Source organism: Camelus bactrianus, chromosome 12 (assembly GCF_048773025.1).
Source record: "Camelus bactrianus isolate YW-2024 breed Bactrian camel chromosome 12, ASM4877302v1, whole genome shotgun sequence".
Classification (NCBI taxonomy): domain Eukaryota; kingdom Metazoa; phylum Chordata; class Mammalia; order Artiodactyla; family Camelidae; genus Camelus; species Camelus bactrianus.
Window position 1 is genome coordinate 63,808,057 of NC_133550.1, and position 27,437 is coordinate 63,835,493.

Sequence of the window (27,437 nt, forward strand, 5' to 3'; positions counted from 1 at the left end):
ATACATTCACATAAACTTGACAGTTTTAACCATGTTTAAGTGCACAATTCAGTGGCATTAAGTACATTCACAGTCCTGTGAATTGCTTACTCTTGTCCTTTGTCCAGTTTTCAACTGGATGTGTATTCTCGACGCTGATCCTTTGTTATCTGTGTTGCAGTGTCTGTTTCTACCCTGTCACCGTGTCTATTAACTTTTGTGGTATCTTTGGTCAGTTTTTCATTTTTTGACACAGGCAAATTTTCTTACGACTTGTACTTTTCGTATGTCCAAAAAATGCTCTCCTGTTTTATTTTCCTTTTAAAAATATGGCTCTCAGGCAGCTGGATTTGGGTCACTGTGAATCTTGGTGCATGACTGTGGTGTAGCTGCTTCCACCTTGTCCTGTCCCCTGCCCTCTGAGCTGGGTTCATCACCCACATGCATGTGCCCACACACCGTTCAGTCTCCTTGCTGAACTAACGATGGACTGCAATTTTCTTTGCTCAGCGTCGCTTTTGATCCGTCTGCGGTGTATGTGGTGTGCCCTTGGCGTAGCTGATGCATTTTCACTGTCGTAACGTCACATCATGCAGCTCTGCTCCTAATCCGCTTTCCCGAGCTGGCCTGTGAGTCGCTTCTAGGTTCTCGCTGTCGCAACAGTGCTGCTAGGAGCCCCCTCAGCCACACTTCCTGGGGGTTTTTAGTCCAAGCTTCAGAAGAGAACTGATGGTTTGTGAGCTCCTGGCCCGCAGCTGAGCTCCCTTCAGTGGGTGGCCTGGTGCCAAGCAGGCCCTCCGCACCTGGGGGGGTCACAGCAGGCCCCAAGTCGCTGTGCTCAGGGACTCGGAGCCTGTGTGATCCTAAGGTTGGCTGAAATCCTTGGGGGTGTTTGAGTCTGGGGGGGAATCCCAAAGGCTGCTCTCAGTGAGCAGCAAGTAGAGGCCCCCAGGCCCTTCCCTGCACCTGGAGCTGGTCTGAAGGACTGAGCAGGAGTCGGGTAGGCAGAAGCCTCACTCCAGGACCAACAGGATCCTCCTCAGTGTGTGGGCTGGAGGCCTGTTGGTTAATTAATCGAGATCTGTGGTTCTCTTCTCAGTCTGAGCTGAAGCTTGGACACGCAGGAGCGAGGAAGGAGCAAGGGCCAGCCTGGGTGGCCTGGAGGGAAGGAACACCCGGGCCAGAGAACCTCGGACAGGCCCCCATTCAGTTCCGAGCCGGTTTCTCCATCTGTCAAATACCACATGCGAAGTCTTATTTGAACTCGACTCAGCTCTTACACCTCTTGAGAAGGCTTCTCTGACCCTACTGCCCACCATCTGGGCCACAGTTGTTGGCCTCCTGTATCAGACTGGGAGCTCCCCAAAGGCTGCACTCGTGGCCCCAGAGCTCAAAACAGGGCCTGGCATGAAGTTGGGGGTCTTGGAGTTGGACCTCCACCTGCCTCCTGCATAGCACCTGGGTATGGGGCAGAGGGGAGGAGAGCAAGGCGCGGGCATCACTTCTGCCACCTGGCCGAGAAAGATGCTGCCTCAGTGGTCCACAGCCAGTAAGACACCCAGCCCCCTAAGAAACCTCAGAGGGACCTCTTCATTCCTGCACCTGCTGTCTAGGGTAGGCGGCAAAGAGTCTGCCGGGCTGTCCTCACACCATTGTGGCAACAGGAGGGACCCCAAGGGAGGCCCTGCACCCTCCCGGACCCCCGTAAGTTGCCACCCCTTCCAGGCACCCCCCACCCAGCTGTCAGAGCGGAGCTGGCAGGCCTGCGACAGAGGGAGTGTCAGGCTGCCCCAGGTGATGACACAAGGTTGGGACAGCAGCTTCTCTGCAAGATGGACTGTCTCTTACAGACGAAGACAGGGTCACAGTGCCCACACGGAGGGGGGACTCCAGGTACTAAGGGCTTGAGAATGGCTTGCTTTAGGCAAAAAGTTACTCAGTGTCCACTGTTGCTACACATGACTTTATTTGTGAAGCCTCGGGCACAGCCCAGACACTTAAAGAGCACACGGGGAAAGCAGAGGGTGTCACAGGGCATCTCCAGCGCAGCCCCGCCCCGCCCCGCCCCGCCCCAGGTCCCTAGGGGTGCCCGAAATGCAGCTCGGGCATCTGTGGGCCCTGCCTCTGCCCCCTGGGCTAGAGAAAGGTTTGGGCCTGCCCAGATGCCCCTCCAGCTTGGCCCCCAGGCAGGTCACAAACATCCTAGCAGCCAGAGGAGGGCCCACTGGGTATGGAGCCAGCACCATCCAGGCAACTCCAGCTCCTAGACCCTAGTGTCTGCCCCCTGGCTTCTCTTCCTGTCCACAGTGTGGGTGCCAGGGTCCTGCCCTCTGCTGACCACCCCACAGCCCCACCCACTACAGTCTCTGCCCCTCAGGCTGAGGGGTCAGCACAGCAGGGATGGATGGTAGGGCAGTGGTGGCTGCAGGACCAGGGCTTGGTGACAGGAAGCAGAGGCAGCCATAGAGTGAGCAGCCCCAGGCAGGGCATGAGTACACCCAGCCACAGCGCGGGGTGGGAGTGGGTGGGACAGCGCAGACAGCAACTCCCCAGCTTTGGTGCAGCCCCTGAGGGTAAAGACGACAAGGTGGGTGGGGACAGCCGTCAGGGCCTGGAGCCTGCACGCAGATCATCAGCAGAGTGCCCTCAGATGGTGGTGAGTTTAATGGCAGAGCAGCCTGCAGCCCTTCCACCTGGGGGCCGGCTCCCCTCCAGTGGGACCAAGGCCAGTCCAGCAGGGAGACATTGAAAACTCAAACCCTGACAAGAAGCACACATCCGCACACATGCCACGCCAACACACGTACTCAGAAGACACGACACACGACAGAGATCCCCGTGCTTCTGGCTAGAGTCCTCCATTTGAGTCTCTTCCCAAGTTACTGGTCCAGGCCGAGGGATGGGGAGAGGCCCGCCTTGCATCTAGACTTTGTACAGCGTCTGCAGTAGATTGTGGCGGGCAAAGGAGCAGGATTCCAGGGCGCCATTGGGCCTGTGGGGAAAGAAGGGTAAGCAGGCGGGGTGGGGACACTCCCAACAGCATGAGCTAAGGCCCAGGGACTGAGACAGCATCTCCTGTGGTGGGAACAGGTGTGGGGAGAGTGCACCTCGCTGGGGGGAGAGGCGAGGCTGCAGTCAGCTCTGCTTTCCACAAGGGCCGGTCCAGCTGCAGTGGAAGGAGGTTTGGGTGCGGGGAGCGTGGTGGAGTCCAGCCTGACTGAGGAGGCAGTGCTGTGCAGACGGAACTCAGACACCGTGGTGGCAGAGGCCAGGGCACCAACTGGGTCCGGGAGGCCGGCGTGTGTTCCTCACCCTCCACCCCATCTAGGTTGCCCCGCCACTTACTCATATGCTGTGAGCACCCTGACTGATGGCCTGGACCCCACCTATGTTACCTGTCCCCCAAGGCCCTTCCCCAGCCCCGCCCCCCACCCCCTGCTTGGATTCACCAGAAGCGTGGCTGGTCAGAACCCTCAGAGACAACCTCGCCCCCACCCCCGGGTTGGGCAAATGCAGAGACTGAGGACTGGGGAAGGCCACACAGGGCCTCAGTGAGGACAGGGACAAGCCGACCAACCCATCCCTGCTGGCCCTGGGCCTGTGGTCTGGAGGCTCCTTTGTAGTTGACTGCGGCCAGTGCCCCACCGTGGCCAGGACCCTTCAAGATGAGGGCAAGGTTTCTATGCCTCTGGGCAGCAGGCTTCCCCAGGAAAGGGGCTGTGGCTGCAGCAGGCCCCTTCGGGCAAGGCTGCTGAGGGAACGGACACAGACCTGCTCCCAGGCACGGGACAGGGATGGGCAGCAGGAGTGTGGCAAATTCCTCATCTGCCCCAGTGCTTGCTCGTACCTCATCTGGAAAATGGGGGCCACCGCACGTCCTCTGTCTCTGTCTCTCAAGGAAAGACTGTCCCTGAGCCCTGCATCCTCACAGGGGTGGTGACTCAAACACAGATGCCGAGAGCCCAGGAGGCGTGTGGGCCTCTGACACACCCCAGTGATCCGGCCAGGAAGCCGCAGCTGACCAGCACTGGCCACGTGAGCTGACGAGGGCACACTCACTTGGTCATGAACGCCAGCAGCAGGGGTGCAAGGGCCTTGGGGAAGTAGTCCTGCTGCACCATGTGATTCAGTGCCATTAGAGGGCCGTACAGGTTGGCAATGGCCTTGACCTTGTCTTCACTCTGCAAGGGAAACATACAGCAAGAAGCAGGGTGAGCTTCCAGGTCACTTGGCGGACCCCAAGTCTCATCCAGCCCCTGCTGAGGAAGCCCCACGGGCAAGGTCAAGCTGAATCCTGTCATGAAGGCCGAGGCTACTTAAGCAGACCCAGGCCCCACCGGACGGGTGGGTGTGGCCGGAGCAGCCTGGGGCACGCTCCCTCCCTCTCCCTGGGCCTGCACTCCCTCCGGCCACACCTTGAGCAGACCCATGTGGATGAGGAGCCGGGTGAGGAAGGTGTTGGAGTTGAAGGAGGATGAGCTGAAGGCCTTCTTCATCAAAGCATCTGCAAGGCAGAAGCAGCAGAGAGTCCTAAGGGCATGCAGCCCTTAGGACTAAGAGCACACAGGCTGGGTCCCGTCTTCTGCACTAATCAGGAGGTGAACACAGGGGTGGGACGTGGACACAGGTACCAGACTCGGAACAGCTAGCACCAGGGGAAGGGCTCGACCTGCTGACTGTGACACCCTGACCCTTCCCTGTCCTGGCCTCACAAGTAGAACAGGCTTGGGGACTTTGCACAGCTGGGGCAGAGATGAAGTGAGGCAGCTTGCCCTGGGGAAGGTCTTAGCCATTCTGTGGAGGTGAGGGGGGCAGTCAATGAGGAACAGGGCAGAGGAGGGGCCACGGGCCTGCAGGGAAACAGAATTCAGGTAGCGTGTTCCCACAAAAGCCCAGGGATTGGGCTCTCAGGGAGCAGACATGGGGACTCCCACCAGGCCCTCAGCCACCTACCCAGCCTCGTCTCCCACTGACTTCCCACCTCAATGCCACCCAAAGCACACCGATCCTGGAGAGGGCACCACGTGTGTTCCCACTCCTTTCTGTCCTTTCCCATGCTCCGTGTCCCTCACCTGCAGGGCCCCGCCTCCCCTCTCTGCCTGGCCCAACCAGGCCACACTCGGAGGCTCAAACATAAACAAGGTGAAAGGTGACAGGTGCTCGTAATGGAACTGAGAGAACAGGGTGGCAAGAGAAAGTCTTGACAGGACTAGAGATCCTGGGAAGCCTTGTGGAAGATATAGGGAGAGCAGGCATCCTCCGTGCAGGGTGGAGGGGACCATGTATGTAAAGGCTCAGAGGTGGGGACAAGGCTCAGCTCTCATAACCCCTCCTGAGAGGCCCGCCCCCACGAGGGCCTCGGGGCTGGGACTATCTGACCTTCCTGCAGTGGATGTCGCCTGGCCCAGGTTCTAACGTATTGACCTGTATGGCTTTGGGAAAGGCCTCAGTTTCCCCATCTGCAAAAAAGTGAGAGGAGCGCTCTGGCCTGCTCTGGGGCAAGAAGCCAACAGAAGAGCAGGTGGGAGGAGAGCAGCTCTGTCACGAGCCGCGGGGCAGACAGGTTCCAGGAACTATGTCATCTGAACCCTGGAGCAGCAAAGAGGCAGGAGCTAGCCGAGCCGAGCCCCACCCAAACATGTTACCTACTGCATCCTGCACTGCGGTCCTCACTGTGGCTTCGTCCTTGAACACAGAGGACACCTTCAGGAAGGCGGAGACCACCACCTCCGGGTCGGACGTGTCAGTCTGAGGACACAGGAGACAATGGCTGGTCACCCAGGGGCCAGAGCCCAGGGCCTAGGCACACAGTGGAGACATGCCTTCTGGCTAGAAGAGGCCTTGGCAAGATGTGGGCTTCTGGTGGGCAAAGACAGGTCCTGCCTGGCCCCATGCTGTGCCCTCAGAGCCCAGTGTTGGCCTAGCTACTGAGGCCAAGCTGCACACACACAGTGAGAGACAACGCCTTAAAAGTCACTATCCCTGTGACCCAGTGATCCTTCCTGCAATCTAACCTGATGAAATAACCCAGATGGCAGACAATATCCACATGCAAGGAAACTTTTCACTGACAACAGAGAAAAGTGGAAATAATGTGAACCCAGAGAAACAGTGGATTGTGATGTGCTACATCCACTCACTGAGAAAGGGCATCAGAGGAGCTCTACTGATGCAGGAAATGATGAGTGGCGCTAAGTGAAAAGGTGGCCCACACAAAGGTTTGTAGCACATAATCTCAAATAAATACAAAAGGGAAATAAAAAAGCCAAAATATCAAGCCAGCCCTGAGAGCGGCCCCTTTTATTTCTCTATACAGACACACCTCGCAGGCGCTGAAGGTTTGGCCCCAGACCACTGCAATAAAGCGAGTCACGTGAAGGTTCTTGTTTCCCAGTGCACGTGAAAGTTACGATCACTTATACTGTAGTCTACTAAGTGTGCAACAGCATCGTGTCTAGAAAATCCACATACGTACCTTAATTAAAAAACACTTTATTATTAAAAAATGCCAACCATCATCTGAGCCTTCAGCAAGTCATAATCTTTTGGTTGGTGGAAGGTTTGAAATGCTGTGGGAATTACCAAAATGTGAGAGAGACACGAAGTGAGCAAATGCTGCTGGAACAATGGCACCCACCGACTTGTTCGACACAGGGGTTGCCACAAACCTCCAATTTGTAAAAAAAAAAAATGCAGTCACTACAAAGCACGATAAAACAAGGTGTGCCTGCACCTATCATTTAACCTCTCTGAGCTTCAGCTTTCCTCATCTGTAAAACAGAAAAAAAGGGTCTACATTCCAGGCTGCCAAGAAGGGTAAATGAAACTATGCCCAGTGCCCAGAGCAGCAGCGGGCAGACAAGAGGAGCCGCACGATCTTCTCAGGATGATGGATGAACAACCCAACCAACCAACTACTGAGGCTCGAGCGCAGACACAAGCAGCGCGGGACTTGCACAGGGGTTCTGGGCAGGACAGCCGGTCTAGAAGCCACTGGTCCTACAGAACATGCGCAGGGAAGCCCGGGAGTGTGTGAGCACACAGGGGTGTCCTGGGAAAAGTCCCCAGTCCTAGCTGTCAGACGTGCCTCAGGCCTGCCCCTCCTCGCAGCCCGAGCCTGTCCGCAGTCTAACCACTGGAGGTGACAGATGTACTGGTCACGCTCATTTACATGTGTATGTATTAAAAAACCCAACACGTGGCAGCCTCCGCGCCCCACGCTGACGGTGCCCCTCCCAATCCCGTGCTCTGCTTGAACCTTTCTCTGGCAGCTCCCGGAGCCAAGGCCCATGCAGGCCCGGCGTCGGAAGCTCGGTTACCTGCTGGGCTAGGAGCACGGAGCTCTTGGGCCCGAGGCGCAGCAGCTTCTCCGAAGAGGGGAAAGCCAGAAAGGTGGAGACATCAGCGGGAGGCGGGGAGGACAGGACGGGAGCTGGTTCCTGGAGACGGGTGGCACAGGTGCTCTGTAGAGGTCCGAATCCGGACTCCTCTCCCAGAACGCAGGCCCCTCACTCCAGCCAGTCCCGGCTCAGAGCCCACAACTCCTCCAAGCTCCCCATGGGGCGGGGCCCGCGGATGCTCAGAGCCCACAACTTCCCCAAGCACCCCCAGGGGCGGGGCCCGCGGATGCAGCCGCCTCTAGGGCGGGCCAAGCCACCTCCCTCGGACTTCAAGAGCTGGGTGCGGCCAAGCCGATCCTCGCCATGACATGCGATGCTCCAGAAATGACTCTGGGGCCTAAGTGGACCCCACTGGGAACTGGAGTCTCATCGGACAAGTACTGCTGGCGAGCGCCAGAGTGGCCCGGAGAACTAAGGACATGCAGCCATTTACTGAACGGCTTCCATAAAACTGGACAAGAAGCCAAACTCAACGTAGTGCGGGGGTCCAGGTCCAACCCAGAGTTCTCCAGAAGCTTTATTTGGGAACCTATGAGGGAACAGATATGGCAGCCCTGACTCTACCTGCCTCCCAGTCAGGAAAGGGACCCCAAGTGTCCAAGCTGGGTCACCAACCCAGCCCAGTCTCTGGTAATGGGGCCATCCCTACAGGTCACCAAGATGGGTAGGAAAAAAATAACTTCTGTTCAAGATTACGTTTTATCCTATCTTTAAAGAAAAACTTATATACATTTCGACCCCCAGAATGGTTGAAAATCCACTTTTAACTTGATAGTCGGTCCTCTATCTGTGGTTCCGTACCCGCAGTTTCACCCAACTGCAGATCACGTAGCACTGCAGTATGTATTTACTGAAAAAATCCACATAGTGGACCTGCAGTACTAAAATTCACGTTGTTCAAGAGTCAACTGTACAGCGGGGAGGGTACAGCTCACTGGTAGAGCGCATGCTTAGCACGCATGGGGTCCTGGGTTCAATCTCCAGTACCTCCATTCAAAATCAACCAACCAACCAACCAACCAACCTGCTCACCCCCTACAAAAACAAAATGTGAACCAAATTTCATTATTTAAAAATAAAAGAATAAAAGTTTTTTATTAAAAAAGAGTCAACTGTACATAACGTAGCAGCATTATGTATATGTTACAATTTACAAATGTGTAAACACATCTATACTGAGGTAAACGTAAGTAAATGTAACTACGTTGGGAAGACTTTCTCCTTCCCACAGGAGTGTCCAATCAAAACTAGTCTGCAGCCACTGTGCCTAAGTGGCTTCCACACCCACTACTCCCATGAAGATGTCTCAACATCAGGGGACAAGGGCTCTGATCTGCAAACATGGACTCACCCCACTGTCAGGATCCAGAATCTTCCTTGATGGTGTGGTTGGCTCCTCTTCTTGCTCTCCCTTCTGTGGCTCTTCCTCCTCCTCCTCTTCCTCCTCCTCATCCTCCTCTTCATCTTCTTCATCCTCTTCCTCCTCCTCTTCTCCTTCCTCCTCCTCATCCTCGTCCTCGTCATCCTCACCCTCATCATCACTGCAGATGACAGCTGGCTAAAGCAGACCCTCTCTGCCTGGTGGCCCAGCTGGCACCGAGAACCCACAGACCCCAGCTGGGTGGGAGCCTGCAGGGGGCAAGGGAAGCAGCTGCTCCCAGGGTGGGGATGCATGGGGTCACCAAGGAGCCATCACTCACTTCTCATCACCCAGGAAGCCCACGCTGTGGACAAGGAAGAGCTAGATTTCATCCCTGTCCCAAAGGAACCCACAATCCCACTGGGGAGACAGAAAAAAGGAAGAAAACTGTCTGTCACAGCTGGGGCCCAGGGCTCGGCAGGAATACTGCCCAGGCTGAGACGCTCAGGACTGTGCCACCCACACCTTGCTGACCACAGGAAGCTATGGTTAAGGGCGAGAGGCTTCCCTGCCTTGAGGAAAGCGGTTCCATTCCTCCTGGACTGGGGGCCCTCTGAGCCCCTCTCTGAGTCCCTAGTTCCTAGCAGCACACAGAGACCAGGCCTGGGGGGACAGGGCTGAGGACTCGACAGTGAATGAAGCCAACCTGAGATGAGAGAGGCAGATGGGGACAGGTGCCGATGGCCCAAACCGACTCCCATCCAGACGGAGGAGGCAGCCCCCTGCCATCCCACTCTCCACCTCCTGGAACCCAGGAAGCCCCGCTCTCCAGCGTCATCTCCTCCTTTCTGCGGTCAGCCTCTAAGGCTGGTTCCAAGAACAATTCGGAGCCCGCCCCCATCGCTACCCTGGCCTCGCTGCTGCTGCCCCACCTTATCCGTTCACGGCAGATCAAAGATCATCAGTGAGGGGAGGAGACAGCTCAGTGGTAGAGTGTGTGCTTAGCATCCACAAGGTCCTGGGTTCAATCCCCAGTACTTTCATTAAAAAAATAAATAAATAAAAGCCTAATTACCACCCCTCCCAAAAAAGGGTCAGGGCCTCCCCAACTCACCCACCCCCAAAGGTGACTGTTCTCAGCACCTGACTTGTCCCTTCACTTAATGTGTAACTCAATTATTCCACATCATTCCTTGATCCCTGGTCCCACTACAATGAGGTCCCATGAGTCAGAGACCTTGACTGTCTTACTCTTGCACCCCTGGTGTCCAGCCAGTGCCTGGCACATGAGCAGGGCCTCAGCCAATGGTTTCTGAATGAATAAAGGCAGAAACAAGTAAGCCACTGACCCAGAGTCCCCTACCTGAGGGACGCCAGCACCCTGGCCATGCTGAAGCCATCCAGCACTTCCTGGAGCTGCTCGCAGCCCTCCTCTCCCAGGGTGTTGCCTGTTCGCAGGGGAGGGAACAGAGGGTCAGGAGGGGGGCCAGGGCCCACTGGGCAGGCCTGTGCCGAGGCCACCAACCCATTACCATTGAGGTCCAGTTTCTCCAGCTCGGCCTTGTCCACCATGGCCTCGGCAACAGACAGAGCAGCATCTCTCTTGATTTCACAGAATGACAAGTTCAGCTCCTAAAAAATAAGAGGAAGGAGTAGATAGAGGCAGGCAGAAACATGGGCCAGGAGGCCAGCTTCTATTCTGAAGCCTCCGTCTCCCCGACGTGGGTGTAGGGCAGGCGCTGTCCTCCAGCCGGGCAGACTAACACCCACAACAGCAGTCAGGCTGGTCACCCGATGACGTGCCAGGCACTGAATAGGTGTACTCAGTCTGTTCTATAATGGCTCACATCACCCCCCTCCTCCTCTTTTAAAAATGAAGAAACTGCAGCTCAGAGAAATGATGAGACTTGCAGTCACAGAGGGAGGATGTAGAAGTGGGCTAGGAACCCAGGCCCATCTGCCTTTACAGACCAGGTGGACCAGGTACCGCCACCTTCCCCCACAGCGGTAACCCCAAGTCTGGGGGAGCCTGGAGCCTCGAGGGAGGATGCAGGCGGCCAGCTGGCACCTTCAGCTTCGGCAGGCCGCCGCGGACAGCATCTGCAATGGCCACGGCGCCCTTGGAGCGAACAAGGCAGTCCCCGAAGTTGATCACCTCCACCTGCCGCAAGGTCTTCAGCGTCTGCGAGGAGGAAGTGAGGAGCAGGGTCAGGGCCCTTCTCCAGCCAGTGCCACACCCCATACTGGTCACCACACCGTCCTCTTCCGTATCCAGTCTGGCTACGTCATCAGCTCTTCTCACCACCTCTGGGTTGGCCTCTGGCTAAACCCTCCTTGGTGGCTCCCTATTACTTATGGGAGCAGGTCCCAAGGAGTCAGCCAGGCCACAAGGCCTCGCCTCCCCCTCAGTATCTCCTCCAGCCCTCACACACACCTTGAACTCTGGCCATTTCAAAGCAAGACCAAGCAGGGCTCCCTCCCATGCCTGGGCCTCCCACATGCTGCTCACGCCTCTGCCCGAAAACACCCCTCCACCCGCCTTGTCCAAAGTTCACTTGTCCTGCAGAACTTGGCCAAATGTGACCCCTTCCAGAAAGCCTGCCCGAGTCTGATTGGCACTTCTCTGCTTACACCCCATAGCAGCCTTCTGGGGGGTCACAGAGCCCTGCGAGGGTGATAGGCACTGTGGAGCCCTCCCATCTGGAGGCCCTGACACCGAGCCAGCCACCGTGCTCCCCACTCTGCGCTGCCACTGATGAGCCACTTCCTCCCCTCCTTGAACCTGGGCTCCTGAAGGCAGAGTCTCTGACTCCACTCTGTGTGGCCCACACTCAGCACAGGAAGCTGGGCTGGGGCTCAACAAACAGCTGATGGAAGAATCAATGAGGAAAATAGCCAGGCTGCAGCAGCCTCCATGGAGCCTGAGAACAAACCAGCACCAAAAGCTGGGGCTGCACGGAGGCAGCTCAGACATGCAGAGCTGCCCAAGAAGGGCACGGGGAGCTCGTGACACACGGTCCGTTTTGGATGTGTTCACATGGTCAAGTTCACGGGGACACACCAGGTGGGTGGGGAAGGGGACAGAGCAGCCAGACCCCATCTGCTGGGGCCTGATCTGGCCCCGCCGCCCCGCCTCACCTTGGCCATGGCCACAGCGCCCTTCTCAGTGAAGGTGTTGTCATTCAGGTTGATGACCCGCAGCAGGGGGTTGATGGCAAAAGCCTGGGCCAGGGCAGTGACACCAGGGTGATTGATCCCATTCTGTGGCATGTGGACCTCCTCCAGAGTCCCGATGATCTGTGAGGGGTAGAAGGGAGAGAGATGGGCCCTGAGGCCAGGGTCAGGCCCAGTGCCAGTGACATCCTCAGGCAGGAGGGGAGGGGCTTGTCCATGAACGTTTTAGGCACAGGTGTCAGAGCACGCTTTTAGGAACAACTGCATCTGATCCTCTCCACAACCTCATGAGGAAGACCTACCCAGGATTAGGATCACCACCAGGTGGAGAAGACTAGGGATCAGAGACGGTAAGTAACTTGCCCGGTGTTACATGGCTCTGAACACAGGCTTCTTAGTCTGGTACCGTCTGTGCTATGGGGACCCTGAGCTCTGGCCTGACAGTCAGCCATGGCTCTGCTACACACGATGCAGCTCCACGTGGCCTTTCTTTCTTGGGGCCCTCCCGCCTTTTTACACAGTATGACTGGCATCCCCCATGCCACGTCCTTTTGTTGGGGTGAGGAAGGTCTAGCTAGCCCTTTCTCACCCAGGCCTTTTGACACTACCTTCTCTCTGCCTGGAATACTCTGTCTCCTTATTTTGTTGGTATTTTCTTGATAGGATGATTCCCAGTGCATTCGACAGCTCTCATTTTGGATGCCTCCGCCCTCAGGAAGGCTTCCTGGATTCCCCACCAGGCACAATCCAGCACTCTTCCTCTCTGCTCTCAGGGCACCTCATCCTTCTTCTATCATGGTGTCCATCACCCTGCAGTATCAAAGCCACCTTCCTGTCTGCACTCCATCAGCCCGTGAGGTCTCGAGAGGCCTAAGACCCAACCTCCACTGCTACCCGGGACTGAAGACGGGCCTGGCGTAACACTGCACCCGGGTGCCTTTTGTTGTCCTGAATGCCCAGCACAGCACGGAGGGTTCACAAATACAGGCAGGCCAACTGAGGCACATGTCAAGTCAGGGCCTCTTAGTATTTTCTGTGCCATGGACCCAACAGGCAATCTGGTAAAGCCCCTGGACTCCCCACTCTGGATGTTTTTAAATTTTAAGCTAAATTATATAGGATAACAAAAGAAATCAATTATTGGAAGACAATTACTGAAATATTTAGAAAACTGCCCAAATGTGTGATGTGGTACCATATGTATTTCTTGAGCCAGTAAGTAACAAGAGTTGGGTTTACTGTTAAGTACCCTTAACGTATGAGAAAAATATTTCCATATACCCATAACGACTATTATTTGACTTGAAAGCATCTGTGATTTCTCCTGGTAACAAAGTCACAGGAGTTTCTAAAGCTGCAGAGGTTGGCTGTCTGCATCCACAACAGAAGGCGTTACTGTACCGTATCTCTGTTAGTGATGACAATTGTGCAGTTACCCCCAGCCATGTTCAAAGACTCCCTGAATTCTATCCATAGTCCGGGGGGCCCCTCAGACCCAAGCCAAGCCCCCCTTCCAAGAGCACAGAGCACGCCTGCTGAAGGCCCGGCACAACCGTGACATAACCCTGCTCCCAGCACACGGAGGGCAGCAGCCGGGCAAGGGGTGCAGAAGGGGCATGATCTTTAACATCGGCAGGTCTGCAAGGTACCCAGGCTCCTCCAGCCCCACAGGAGGTGGCAGGAGCCCCCTCACTGCCAGGCGTCCAGTAAGACACCAGGCGCTTCTCCCCTGCAAAGTCCACTGGCTTGAGGCAGGTGACCTTCGGCAGGTGGGGCATTTGAAATGGCAGGACCATGGGGGATGATGCTCTGGCCTGAGTATGGTTACTGCTGTTAGAACAGTTTGCTGGAGAAAATGTTTAAATTAAGAGAAGAGGGAGACTCCAAAGTTCCTAGCCCCATGGGGCAAGTGCGGCTCTCTCACCACCAGACTCAGCAGTGTCCTGGGGGCGGGAAGCAGGGCAGCTGCGAGGAAAAGGGGCAGCAGAAAGAAGAGTAAGGGACATGGACACGCTTCACTGTGGCCACAGCTCCTACCCTCCTCCCCATCTCAAGGGCAAGTCTGCCGGCTCCACTTCCACACCCCGCCTGCTGGAGCCAGAGACGGCCACCCTGAGCCAGACCAACAGGGGCCAGGCTGTGGTCAGCACTCACACGGCTCGGGCACCACCACTCCAGCTTCTGAGCCTGGAGATGTCACTCACACAGTGCTGCCAATTCACCCAGGGCGCTAGATCGCGCAACCTTTCAGACACTCATGACAGGAGTTCTGGCCTGCTCTAGGGTGAGCCAGCAGCTTAGAGAGGGCAGGCTATTGGCCCCTGGTCTCTCAGCTAAGTTCTAGAGCTGGGAGACACACCCAGGGCCCTCCGCCTGCTGCTGACCTTAGCCCGCCTCAGGGCATGGTGGGGCAGGTGGGCAGAAACCACTCACCCCAAAAGCTTCTGCTAAGGCTGTAGCTCCATCGTTTTCCAGACGGTTTCTGCCAGCCACGAAGACCTTCAGGGCCAGCGGCTTGCCCTGGACACTGGATTTCCGATGACACTCAGTCAGAGCTGCTGCCAGGATCTGGGGGGAGAGGCAAGGGGCTCAGGCCATATGCAGGAGGCCCTGGTCGTCAACATGCTGTGCCACCTGCTGGTGGTGGGCGTGGAGACAAAGGGCTGCACAAAAGTAAAGCGGTCACACCTCATACAGCATCGCGCAGATACAAGAGCTCTGACATCCACCACTCCATTTGTGGGTCCCCTCCCCCTGCGGTGTTTAGCCCCATGCTAAGAATGGGGAGCCCAAACCCAGGAGCAAGAGACACCAACACTGAGCGGCCACTTCAAGACTGGTCCTGGGGAAGGGGCTTCACAGTCAGCTCACTTTGCTGTCAGAAGCCCTCTGTCGGGTGGGGATCATGACGATTCCCACTTTCCAGCTGAAGAAACTCAGACTCAGAGAGTGACAGAAACTTTCCCATAGAAGCTAAGCAAGTGGCAGACTCTGGACAGAACTCAAATCTTCTGGCACCTCCTCCACACTCCCCAACACCTGAGGGCAGCTGGCTGAGACCACAGACCCGCCGCACCCATCCAGTACACGCCTGTGCTCAGACGAGCCACACTGCGGGGTCTCAGCTACTGGGGGACAAACCTAAAACTTGGTTTGCCCTGACGCTGAGGTGGTGCCAGGAGATAGCCTCTATCCCAGGGACACCGACAGAGCAAGAGTTCAAAAATACCAGTCAGTTGGCGGGCTGGAATTGGAGAGACCAAGGTAAATGAGACGTAAAAGATTCCCAGGAAGTGCAGCAGGAGAGAAGGAAGATTACGGAGTGCTACCAGGTCCTGAGCGCTCTCAGCAAAGGTACTTTCTTCCCTTCCCGTTTGCCTGGGAGGCAGGTGGCACTGGTCTCTACAAACATGGAAGCTGAGGCTCAGAAAGGTACGCCAATCAGCCAAGGTCCCAGAGCAAAGACACGGCAGAGCTGCCAGGTCAGCTGACTGCACACAGCTCTGTCCTTGGGGAACATGGGGACACCACTAGCCTGGCTCCAAGACGGCAGAGACCACGGACTTCTGCTGTAGGCCAGCCTCTGAGGAACCTTTGCAGAGGCGGCTCTCCCAGCACAGCCCACTCTAGGTTGGGCTGAAGCAAACATTCTTAGGTCCTAACACATCCAGCTTCTTGCCCCACGAGACTGGAGGAAGGCTGGCTGAGACAGGCACGGGGGCGCACCCCTGCTCTCCCTCCCACGGACGGCTGATGGGACATCTTCAGGGGAGGCCTCTCTGGCTCCTCAGCCTGGTCACTGCGAGCATCACACAGGCTCCTCCTGCTGCTCTGACAGAGCCACGTGCATGCAGGTTCAAGTCCCACATCAGTCCCACACTGGCTACATCATATGGGGCACTCCACCCAAGATCGCTAAGATCAAGTATAGTTATCTGAAAAAAATGGGGGCAGGCATCATCCACCTTTCAGTATGGGTGAGAGAACTGAGGTAAAGCCTGTAACATATCTTCAAAGAGAAGACATCCCCCTTCGCCGTCAGTTCCTATGTCCCAGCCCTTTGCTCCTTTTGGTCAGAACATGAGGAAGGAGGATGAGAATGCAGACTGGTGCTCAGCCTTTCTAGAATCTGGGCCTAAAGTAGCCAGAATGGACCAAGAAGAGGATAAACAGGGCTGGCCTCCCTTGGCGCCTTTCTGCTCTGACCAGCCTGACTTGCTGGCAGGACGGGGAGGCGCCCTGGGGGAGGCCCTGACCAGGAACAAAGGTGAGCCGTGCCCGGCCTCCCGGAGTGGCTTCTCTTTCTGGGCTCCCTCCCCCACGTGCACGCACCAGGCCTTACGTGGCTCTGCCAGCTGTTCTGAGAGCACAGCAGGTCTAGTGCTGCCCAAGCCCTGCGTTTTGCAGAGCCAGCAGGTTGGAGCACGGATGCAACACTGCCTCTGTGTTGCCAGGGCAACACAAGAACTGAGGATGGTTGCTTGGCAACCCCACCCTCACATACTCTATCTCCTCTCCCCACTGGCCACAGGCTGCAGCCTGAGGCCTTCCTCCTTTGAAGAGAAAAACAACAGGCCAACCATCCCAGACAGTGGGTGGCCAAGGGCACATACTTCAGACAGATGCAAATGCAGGGAAGGAGGTGGAGGGACCATGGGGACACGGGGGAGGGGCCGCTGCACCCACCTTGCCGCCGCCGATGCCCATGCCGCAGTTGTTGAGCTTGAGCTCGTGCAGGGTGAAGCAGGCAGAGCTCTTGAGCAGGGCCTCGAAGCCTCGCACGCCGTCAGGCCCAAACGCGTTGTCACTTAGGTCCAGCTCCACCAGCTGGGCCCCGGCTGTGATGAGTCCCTCTCCTAGTGAGATCTGGGCACAGAGGGGCTCCCATCAGTTTCACAGACACAGGCCAGGCGCTGCTTCTGTGCCAGGCCCTCCCTGCCCTCAGGGGACCCCCAGGCTGGTAGGCAACCGGCAGACACAGACCATTTCAGCAGAGCTGACCACATTAATCGGACTGGAATCCCTGCAGAGGGCTCTTAAGTCAGATGGGGCATGGGGCTTAGTGTATGCGGAGCTGTCGGGGAAAGCTTCCTGCAGGTAGGGAACTTGACCCAAGCCGACCTGAGCCCCAGGAATGGGGAAATGGAAAAGAGAGGCAGAAAGAAGGCACCAATGATGGGAACCAAAGCAAAAACAGTGGTATCGGAGAAAGGGAGGGCCACAGCGGGCCATTCGCAGAACCAGGTCAGGAGGGAGCAGAATCTCAGGGTGCGGGGAGGGAGGTGCCAGGACAAGACGGGAAATCACGCAGGAAGCAAGAGCCATGATGCTTGTGGGCAAAACCACTGAGCTCAAGAGTGGACCCTGGGAAGTCTTGGCTGTACTTCCTATCACTGGGCCTCCCAGCCTCACAGGGACCCCAAGTCCTCACTTTCTGGCTCCTCCTGCCTGCTCGTCAGGACAGAGGAGATGCTGTGCTTGCCTGGCTTCCACTTCAGCATCTCAGGCCCCCACAGGGCAGTCTCAGCCTCCAGAAAGAAGAGGCTGTGAGAAAAGTCTCAGGAACTACTTAAGGGGTCCCTGCGGCCCAGGGACAGAGCAGAGGTCTCATTCACTCACCAGGGCGGGCGGGATCTCAGACCGCAGCCTCCCCGTGAACATGTCGCTCCAGTGGCATCGCTTTGGAAGGAGGAAGAAAAGAGTTAGCTGAAACCCTTGGAGGCGGCCTTCGGGCAGCCCCTCTTCTCATGGACCTGGACTACTGAGCATTGAAGACTGCTTCATTTGGGCTCTGTCAGCTCTGATTGACGCCGACATGACCTGGACGCTCCCAAGGACCATGGGGATCAGAAGTGTCCCACCCTCTGGTTCTCAAGAAGGGACATCAGGTTGAGCAGGAGGGGACTGGCCCCGGGCCCCACAGCAAGGCAGTGGCAGGACCAGGATCCAGACGCCTGGCCGGTGCTCCTCCCCAGCACTAGCTTCCCACTGTGTGGGCCACAGTGACACGTGAAGTGATTTTGGGTGTGACCATCTCTAGAAGGCAGCCTCAGCTTGGGGTTGGTGGGTCTCAGCTGCCTACCCACCTCTTGCTTATCTGCCTTTTTAACAAAGGGAGCGCAGGCTTCGGGCTCAGAGCCTTTAATGGCAATGGCACCCAACTGGAATTTAAAAACACTCTTTTATTCCCTTTACGGGAAGGGACACCATTTCCCAGTTATACAAAGGATCATGTTTGCTTTTAAGTTACTTCAGTGAGCGGACTTAAAAGAAATAGGTAAATGTCACAAAGGTAGTGGCTACAGGACGGGGTCATGTGTCACTCTGGCCAGCAGAGTCTGGCCTCCAAGCACACAGCCCCGTCCTCTGACCCTGGTCGCTGTGTCCACCCACATATCAACTCTGGCAGCTCTGGCCCTTCCCGGACCAAACCTGGGGATGATGGGACACAGGAAAAGCACTTTCCCTGAAACCCAGTCCTTAAAATGCATGAACTAAATTCAACCTTAAGTACTAGGGAAGTTGGTCTTCGCAGAAGAATCCTCGTATCCTCCAATAAAGCGAATCACTAACACACCTGGAGACGTGCTAACACACAGGTTTCCTGAGTGAGTTGTGCCTGCACACAGGTGCTCGGGGCCAGAACAGGCAGCCACAGCCTGAGCACCAGAGCCCCTCCCAACAGTGGCATCTCATCTCGAAGCTTCCCAAACCCAACTGTGATGGGCTGAAGGTCAGTATGGGGCTCTGGGGCACAAGGCTAGGTTCTAGCTCTGACTTAGCTGACCTCAGGCCGGCCACTCCCTGTCAATGACCTCTGGTATTTTATCTTTGAAACAGGCTTTAAGCCTCAATGATCTCCAGGTCGGCAGCAGAGCAGTCAAGAGGCTGGGCTGATACCTGGGCCCAGCCCACTCCGGAGACGTGACCCTGGGCCACACTCTCCTCATCTGTCAAGACCTTACTTGTGCAGGTGTCACAACAGTGGGGGTGACACCTTGCCCCACATCAGTATGTGCCCAGACCAATACTGGTGTCAAGGGCAACTCTGTCCCCGCCGCTGCCCCGGCTCAGGCCCCTTCCTGCACAGAAGCAGGCTTCAGACAGCGAGATGGGGCTATTTAAGGCACAGGGTCTGCACAGGGGACAAGACACATGCAGTCCCCCCACTGGTCAAGCTCTCTCACTACACCAGCTTGCACGTGGCTGCTATGTCAATCTCTCTGGTAGGAAAAATTCCTCTTCATAAAGCCCAGGCTTGGAGCTGAGTCTAGCACAAGGCAGTGTGATGCAACAACTAAGGTGGTGACGCTGGGGTTAGAACCCTGGCCCTTGGACGCCGAAGCTCAACAGCTACAGCCTCCAGGCCCAGGCCACCTCTCCTCTGTTCCTGTCCTTCACAGGTCCCCGGGGAGAGCTGGGTTCTTTCCTAGGAAAGTATCTGGTGCTCAGGAAGGGACAGGCCCTGGGCAGGAGAGCAGGAACAATCACTGCCTCGGCCGTCTGTTCACCTGACCTCGATCTTCCCAACCAAACGAACACCAAGGGCCACTGTCACCTAGCTCTGGGCCCGCCCTGGGTGAAGCCACCCTGTATCCTCTCATGGCCCCAGCCCCGTTCACCTTCCCTCTCAGAAAGCACGGTGGGCCAGAGAAAGAGCACTGGACTTGGGAGTGTGAAATATGGCCCGGCCACTGACAGCCCCCGAGCTTCGGTTCCCTTGACTAACAAAAGGGAGACACAGCTTTATTATTTGAGTCACTGTGAGGTTAAATGTCACATGCAGGAGAGCCTGCACAAGCCCTGCCGTGTCCCCACTGAGAGCCATTTCCAGTCTGGAAAGCAGGCCTCTCCCCCTCGTGGCTCTTCAGAGGCGTTAACACACTGGGGGTCCCTTGAAGGGGAGCAGAAACAACATCCTCCTGACACTGTGACCATGTGATACCCCACTTTTCTCACAGAGCATCTTGAAGAACTGGTGTTCAGAGGAACCCACCTTGGGACACACCAGAAGAGAGGAATCTGTGTCAGCCAAAGAGGGGCACCGCTTGGGTCTAACTTTCAAGAAAGAGCTGCCAGTCAGCTGTGAGAAGGGCAGCTAACTGGCTGCCCCCGGAAAGCGGCTTTCCAACCGGCCACAGCATCCGAGCTGAGGTCTGGCTGCTTCTGCCCAACAATATCTTCTTCTACATGGCGAGCTCTGCCCTGGAGCTCCCGTGCGGCGGGCTGGGCGTGTCAGGACAGCCTCACAGTCTGAGACTCTGGCCACTGATTCTGCCCCTCTGAGTCCTCACAGGTCCCAGATCCACATCCCTGTCCAGTTCTGCCTCGTCCCCTTCCTCTCACACGTGCTCCCCAATCAAACTTACAACCCTAACACATCTCAGGGTCTGATGCTGGAGGACCGGGACACATCACACAGGGAGAGGGGCCCCTGGCCAGAGCTGTGTTCTGGGGAGGCCAGAGCGAGAGGAGCTGCTCACAGGGACCACCCACAGGGGTCCGGGAGGGCCTGGACACAGGTGTCGGTTGTGGGGTGAGAGCGGAAGCTTGTCTGCTCGGGGACCAGTTTGCGCCTGCTCGGCCTGCAGATCTCACCTTCAACTCCGACTTCTTTTCCAAGGCTTTGGCGATGACCCTGGCTGCTTCCACACCCACCGTGTTGCCCTCCAGACGCAGAGCCTCTAAGCCATCAAATTCTTCAATCTCTTTAATCACGTCTTTGGCTGCCCAGGACCAAAAAACAGAACCTTAAGACTTTAGGAGTCATGAACAGCTGAAGCAGGAGCTGAGGCGCAACGACCACCGGGTCACTCAACATCAGCGGCCACAGCGCACCCACCGTGTGCGGGCCCTGGCTCGCCAAGGCGCTGCGGGCAGGCTCGCAGTCCGGCAGGGGACCCGGCTACACAGACAAGCCCTTGGTAACAAGTGTTGAAACAAGGCGTGTATGAAAGGCTTGAGACCTAAAGGAAAAGAGGACCTGGCTGCTCTGGGTGAAGAAGGTGCTCGGGGCACCTTGTGGGCTGTGTGTGCGGAGCCTCCCAATGAGAGCACACCAAGCCAGGCAGGGAAAGGGCACCCAAGTCTGAGGCCAGTAGGCACGAGGGCATGATGGCACGAATGCTTTCAGGGCTAAATGATGCATGTGTGGGGAGTTCACTTCTGTACTGTCTTATTATGAGAAAAAATTCCAGACAACCTAAATGTCCATCAACAGAGGATAGATTAATACAGACAGTTACACTAATGTCACTATGAATGGCAACACAGTATTTACTTGACTTGAAACATAATTATGTTACAGTGTTAAGTGAAAAATGAGGTTATCCAATGGTGTTTGGTCTGATCCCACTTTTAAAATGTTGTATGCATTCTCAAACAAACACACCAAGGTCCAGAAACCAAACGCTAGAGCAGTTATCTCTAGGCAGTGGGATTCTGGGTGAATCTGTGTTTTTCCATCATCTGCTTAATATATTCTCAGTGCATCAGATTAGAAGTCAGCTCTTAAAGTATCTGTAATTATGATTCCAATTACTTTAAGAAAAAAAAAAGGAAATCAGCTATGTTTAGGTAAAAAAAAAAAACCATCAAAACTAATGGTAGTTACATCCCTAGGCTGTGTTATAATGAAGACACTTTTTCCTCCTTTCAATGCTTCTGTATTCTATAATGAGCATATATTAATTTTGCAATCTAAAAAAAGCACACAGGTTACATGAAAAACAAATCTCGTCTGGCTGGCACAGGATGGAGGGGTGACAGGGAAGAGAAGGAAATGAGGATGAGACCGAAATGGTGAGTGTGACCTTTTCTAGGTTACACGACCACAGAAGGGTTGTCAGAAAGGCTGTGACCTGCAACCTGTATGGGGCTCCCTGAGAAGCTGTCGGTGCTGGGGCCACGCAAACCCCTCCTCCCGCTCCCCTCAGCCACAGCGCACTTCCTCAGGAACCCTCCCAACCAGGTCAACCTCCACTCCCCAGCTTCCACAGCCCTGATCCCCCATGTGTAGCTGCTACAGCTGTACACTCACCTGAATGGTTACTGGACCACTATATAGAGACTCCAGTACCACCTCCCTTACTGGGTCCTGAGTTCCGTGAACAAAGGGATGCTCTTTGCCTCTGCTAACTACCACGTCCCCCAGAGATGACACTCAACATTCTCCACCAAGTCCACTGAGGTAGTTACCGTCAGGTCTAGTTTACAACTAAGCGAGCTGAGACATGGGGAGGATAAGAAAATGCCTACTAAGGTCACACAGTGACCAGCATCTACTTCACGACAAGGAAGGCTGGACAGGTACGTGCCCATTTTCTAGAAAGGGAAGCTGAGGTTTCAAGGAATGAAGCCACTCTACCTGGGAGTTCAAGGAACATGGCAGAGCTGAGCTGCAGACTGGTTTTCCAAAACGGAACCTATGTGCTGCTCCCCAAAACCTGGCTTCTGTGCACAACCTTGAACTTCATGCAGTGCCCCCGCAGAGAAGCCCCTTGACCCCTCTCCCCACTCCGGAACTGCAACTCCACAGTCCCAGGTGTCCAGGTCTCCTCTGCAGCTGGCACTCAGGGCAAAGGGCTGGGGTGGCCTCTCGGCCCTCTGGAAGACTTGCTTCACAAGGGAGCCCCGCCGACCTCTAGGAATGGCCGGGTCACCAGGAGAAAGGAGGGCTGCACAAGGGAATGTTTAAACAGTCTTTAGAAGCAAGGCGACAGAGATGCCAGGGCCCCAAGGGAAGGCTTAACTTATGGTGTGTGAGTGACACAAGTGCCGAGACCCAAAGGTACTGTGCTCGCCTCAAGTTCAGCCTGGAGAGTCACAAGGGCAGAGTGAGCTCGGAAGGAAAAGCACTAAAACGGGAAGAGCCGGGACAGAAGGGGGCGGGGTCACAGTTGGGCTGCTCCTCTCACTTGATGGTCCACGCAGGCGGAGTCACACGTAACTTAAAAACAGGTGAGGGATGAGCCCCAAGCATCCCTGAATAACCAAGCATCATGAGGCTGGGTGGGTTTTCTCTCTTCAGCCTCTACGGCCTCACACAGTAACCAGTCCCAAGTGCTTATTACTCTGCCTTGCAAGGCCTTTCTTTGGTGCTTAAATGGCTCACTGGGAGACAAAAGGGCCTTGTTCTCATCATCAGCTTCATGGCCTCCCCGCCCAGGCCCCTGCCCTCCCCGACTTCATCAGCTCACTCCCAGGCAAGGTACAGGCCTTTTCTGGGCCCACAATTAGGCCACCAGGCCCCTCAGTACAGCATTCAAGGGTCTCGGCCCCAGGCTCCCAATGAGATCAAGCCCACTCTATGTGTCTCAGCTCCTGGGCCTAACTCATTGGTCCTCCCTGCCTACAGTGCCCTTTTTCCTTCAAGGACAGTTCAAATACTACCTCATCCTTGGAGACGTCTTGGGCCCTTCTAAGCTAAAAGTGATCCCTCTCCCCGACCTTACTCCCAGGTGCATGTCTCAAAGCCTGTTTCACCTTCTCCCTCATTGTTCCTGTTCCAGGTTAGGAGCTCCTCACTGGGGCTGGAAGGGAGGCATAATGTCCAGTCTGTGCTAGTGAAGTGGTTAAATGCATGGATTTTAAGACTAGACAAACCTGAATTTTAATCCCAGCTCCACTACTTATAGCTGTGCCCTTAGGAAAGTCATATTACCTCCCTGTGCCTCAATTTTTTCAATCTGCAAAAATGGGGACGAAAGCTACCTCGAGGGCTTTTGTGAGGATAAACTGAGATATTCTTTGTATGGCACTTACATACAAGACTGCCTGACACAGTGTTAAGAGCAACATTTAATAGCTAATTCACATTAACTGAGCTGAGCTGAACGTCTACTGAGAAGCACCGGAACAGGGATTCAGCTAGACCTCTGCTGAAGTCCTGGCTCTGCTATTTACCAGCTGTACGACCTTGGATAAGTTACTAAAGCCTCCCAAGTCCTTTTGCCTTATTTATAAAATGGCAACACTTTTACCTCCCTCCCTCAGGGATGACGCAAGGATCAAAAGTGACAGAGCACAAGGAGGAACTCTCAATTTTAAGGCCGTATAGAGAAGTCAGGAGCATGCATCACCACACTCCCAGCAACCAAGGACTCTAGCCATCTCTGACCCGGTGGAGGGGAGCACAAGCCTGCCTGAGCACCATGACAACCAGGCAAGTCCAGACCAGTTTCCCTGGTTGGGCAAGAACTTCAAGAAGCCTTACAGGTACTGTCAGAGGTAACATTCCTTCCAGATGCCAGGAGATTCGGGGTTGATCAGTGCCGGCCATAGCTTGGCCAGAGATGGAAAGACACAGTCTGCATTCTGGTTCCTAGTTTTCTCCAGTCCTGATGCCTGTTCACATACAGGAACACCCACCCCTCTTCTAGGGGCATTGACTTGTACAGACTAGACCTCCCAAGAGGGCCTGGGTTGTTGTTTTAATGCAGCTCCCTGGGGGCCTCAGCTCTGACGAAGGCAACAATTCCCAGACCAGCTCTGGATCATGGGGGTGAAGGTGAGGGTGGATCTGAAGTCAGAAGTCAGGGCTCTAACTTTGGACTGCCTCTAACTGTGGTCCCTCATTGCCTACCATCCCCTCCTAGAGATAAACGGGCCCTTCCCACCTGCCAGGCTGAGCTCTCACCAGCAGGGATGCCCACCAGGTGTTGGTAGGCAATTCACCTTTGAGCCTCACTGTGAAATGGGCCCAACGATCATTCACGGAATCACTAGGACAAATAATTTGACAATGACGATAAATGGGCCTGACAACAGGAAGAGCAAGCGCCTACTTGCTTACTCCCCTTCCTCCCTGGACCAACCCACACAGGAACTCACCATCTTCCGCAGTGTTGAGTTTGAGGCTCTTGCCCTTGAAACTCAGCTGTCCCCCGGCCACCTGGGTTTTGGCCAGCGTCTCTGCCAGCTTGGCAATGTCTTCTGAGGCCATGTTAGCCAAGTTGGTGGGCTCCCCTGGAAATCTGCAAACTGAGGAGGTCAAGGTTCCATTAAGAGAGAGTAGTCTCCTGGGGCCCCCAGGTTGGGGAGGGCAGGATAGGACTTCAGCCATTTCAGTTGCCTGACCCCCACCTCCCCCTGCTAAGGAAATTCCAAGAGCTAAACCACTGGGAGAAAGGAAAAGAGCATGAGGGAAGGAACAGTTCTAAAAATGTGGAAGAGGTAGAAAGAACACAGAAAAATCACATTTCAGTTTCTGAAGAGTTACCATCTCACTACTACAAGTCCTCCTCTGCCCAACTGCCCCAGCTGGGACACCAAGCAAAGCCATGGGAGTCAACTACTTCCTGGGTCCCCAGTGAATGGCAGTCAAGTCCCAGCCCAATGGCTGTGAAGAATTTGCCCAAAGCACACACCTGCCTGATCATCTTGGCTGCTCTCTGTTTGAGGATCCCATTCCTCAAACAGGACAGAGATGGCTACGGGATCCAGGTCATCCATCCCAAGGAATGCCCCACCACCCACGCTGGCATGACTCTGGGGGTAGGGCACAGGGGTCAGCCCAATGCACGCCTGGTTTCAATCTTGGCCAGGAGACTGGGCAGCCCATGGTGGCCAGACCTCAGGGGTTCCTAGGAGACCAGAGATCTCTACATCACAACAGCTACCATCATAATAGATCAGGGAAAGAGTTGCTGAAAAAAAGAGCTTCCAGCCTGGAGTTGAGCAGACTGGCAGAAAGGATCACTACATCTCCCCAAAGAAGAATGACAGGTAATCAGGGAAGACCAAGGATATTCAGTGCTTTAAGACAATGATTAAGAAGAAAAATATGGTGAAAAATACAAAAATGAATATATATATATTCACATATGACTGAATTGTGCTGTACACCAGAAATTGACACATTGTAAACTGACTATAACTCAATAAAAAAAAAAAAAAGCAGAAAAACAAACTAGAAAAGGGGTAAGGAGGGGTTTTTTTTGGCGGGGGGAGCTACAATTTAAAGTAGAATGGTTAGAGAAGGTACTATTAAGAAACAAAGATATCAGGGATTGGGCCCTGCAAATATTTGGGGGAAGAGTATTCTTGCAAAGGAAACAGCAAATACAAAGGTTCTTATGGAGGAAGGGGAGGGTGGGTAGAGGAACTGTAAGGAGGCCAATGGGGCTGCAGCACAGAGAAGAAAGGAGAAAGAGGTAAGAGATGAGAAAAGGAAATTAATGAGAGGCCTAAGTCACCATGGCCATTTTAAGAAATGTGGCTTTTACTGAGTGACAAGGAGAGTCACTGGAGGGCTTCTAGCAATAGAGAGACCACGATGTGACGTATGTTTTGACAGGATCACTCTACCTGTTGCGTAAGGCAGGGTATCTTCAAGCTGCTCCAAGAATGAGGGGATGAAATTGAATAAAAATTAGCCTGAAACCCTCCCCTCCACCTCTTGAAGTTCTGGAATAGGACAATTTTAGGCTAAAAGTGTGGTGGTGGGGCCTCCAGATGGAACACGAACACAGTACTTCTCAGATGGAGAAGGGTCCATTCTTCAGTCCAGTAGGTACACACGTACACACACACACATCATCCACTATAAAGACTAAGAAACTGGCGCATAGAGAGGAGAACTGATTCGTCCAAGGTCTGCACAGGGACAGCGGCAGAGCGAAGACAAACGGTAATTATACATTTTCCTTCTGGGAAGGAGTGCCGCAGATGTTCACAGGTGCGCATCCACCGCTCTGGCGAAGCGTGAGCAGTGACTCAAGCCGGTCCCGTGGACTGCGGCCCCAGCCCAGGCCCTTTGCGGGTGTGGTCCTATTGGGAGGCGGCGGCGGGGAAGCGACGCGCGAGTTCGGGCCACAAATGACAGGCGGGCAGCACCGGAGCCCCATCCGGGATCCAGGGCGGACGCGCACCGCCCCCAGATGACACCGACGCTAATAGGAGACGCCACTGCTGGCAACTGCGGGCTGGGAGGCCCAGGCGGGCCCGATGCCCTCTCTGAGCCTCAGTTTCCCCACTTATGAAAAAAGCCAGCGCCACCCAGCTCCCCTATTCCCACCGCCTCGGCGATCGGCCGTGGAAGGCACAGGGAGAAGACCGAGGGGCCACGCAGGAAGCGCTCCGGAGCGCCACACCCTCCTCGCTTAGTTCCAGGGCCGCGCCGCCCCCCGCCCCCATCCCAGGCAGATGACAGGGAAAGGAAAGGGACCCCGACCCTACCGTAAACAGGCGGCGCTGCCGCGTGGGGCAACCGAAACGCGCGTGTCCGCCTAGCGGGGGAGGAACTGATTTAGGGTCCGGGTCAGGTCAGGTCGGGGTCGCCTCTCCGAGTCCAGCAGTCCCGATGCCCAGCCCGCTTGTCCGGCAGCTCTCCCGGCGGTTCTCGCCGCTCGCGCCCCCGACACCACCTGCTCCCCGCACGGCAGCGGATGATGGCGGAGGAGGAGGATTTTGAAAGCCGGCAGTTTCTTTCCCTCTATTTGATTTGTTGGAGGCCCAGGACGGCTTCCTTTTCCCCTGCGCGCGTGGCCTCTCGGGTAAGGTAGTCCAGTTCTGAGCGGGGCGCG

The 27,437-nt window shown here is 55.4% G+C and overlaps 1 protein-coding gene across 2 annotated transcripts; it reads right to left on the minus strand.

The window, feature by feature from the left end:
• Positions 1–1,923: 1,923 nt before the first annotated feature.
• RANGAP1 (Ran GTPase activating protein 1) lies at positions 1,924–27,406 on the minus strand. Of its 2 annotated transcripts, XM_010960242.3 has the most exons (16): positions 27,091–27,400; positions 24,745–24,894; positions 20,512–20,639; positions 17,533–17,592; positions 16,600–16,779; positions 14,347–14,481; positions 11,878–12,036; positions 10,808–10,921; positions 10,272–10,371; positions 10,103–10,187; positions 8,731–8,920; positions 7,299–7,418; positions 5,625–5,727; positions 4,395–4,483; positions 4,039–4,160; positions 1,924–2,971 (listed from the first exon to the last, which is right to left on the minus strand). In XM_010960242.3, exons 2-16 carry the CDS (start codon positions 24,854–24,856, stop codon positions 2,902–2,904), a joined length of 1,767 nt encoding a protein of 588 aa, XP_010958544.3. In that variant the 5' UTR covers positions 24,857–24,894; positions 27,091–27,400; the 3' UTR covers positions 1,924–2,901. The 2 variants fall into 2 exon arrangements, with proteins under 2 accessions (XP_010958544.3, XP_045376578.2); XM_045520622.2 differs by lacking the exon at positions 7,299–7,418 and having other exon boundaries at positions 27,091–27,406.
• Between the last annotated feature and the right edge of the window lie 31 nt (positions 27,407–27,437).

Excerpts from the sequence above, each read along its gene's own strand:
- RANGAP1 (XM_010960242.3), bottom strand. The coding sequence starts at position 24,856 with ATGGCCTCAGAAGACATTGCCAAGCTGGCAGAGACGCTGGCCAAAACC. Across the intron at positions 16,780-17,532 it reads CTGAGATCCCGCCCGCCCTG|ATCTCACTAGGAGAGGGACT; the intron begins GTGAGTGAATGA and ends CTCTGTGCCCAG. Across the intron at positions 12,037-14,346 it reads CCTTAGCAGAAGCTTTTGGG|ATCATCGGGACTCTGGAGGA; the intron begins GTGAGTGGTTTC and ends TACCCCTCACAG.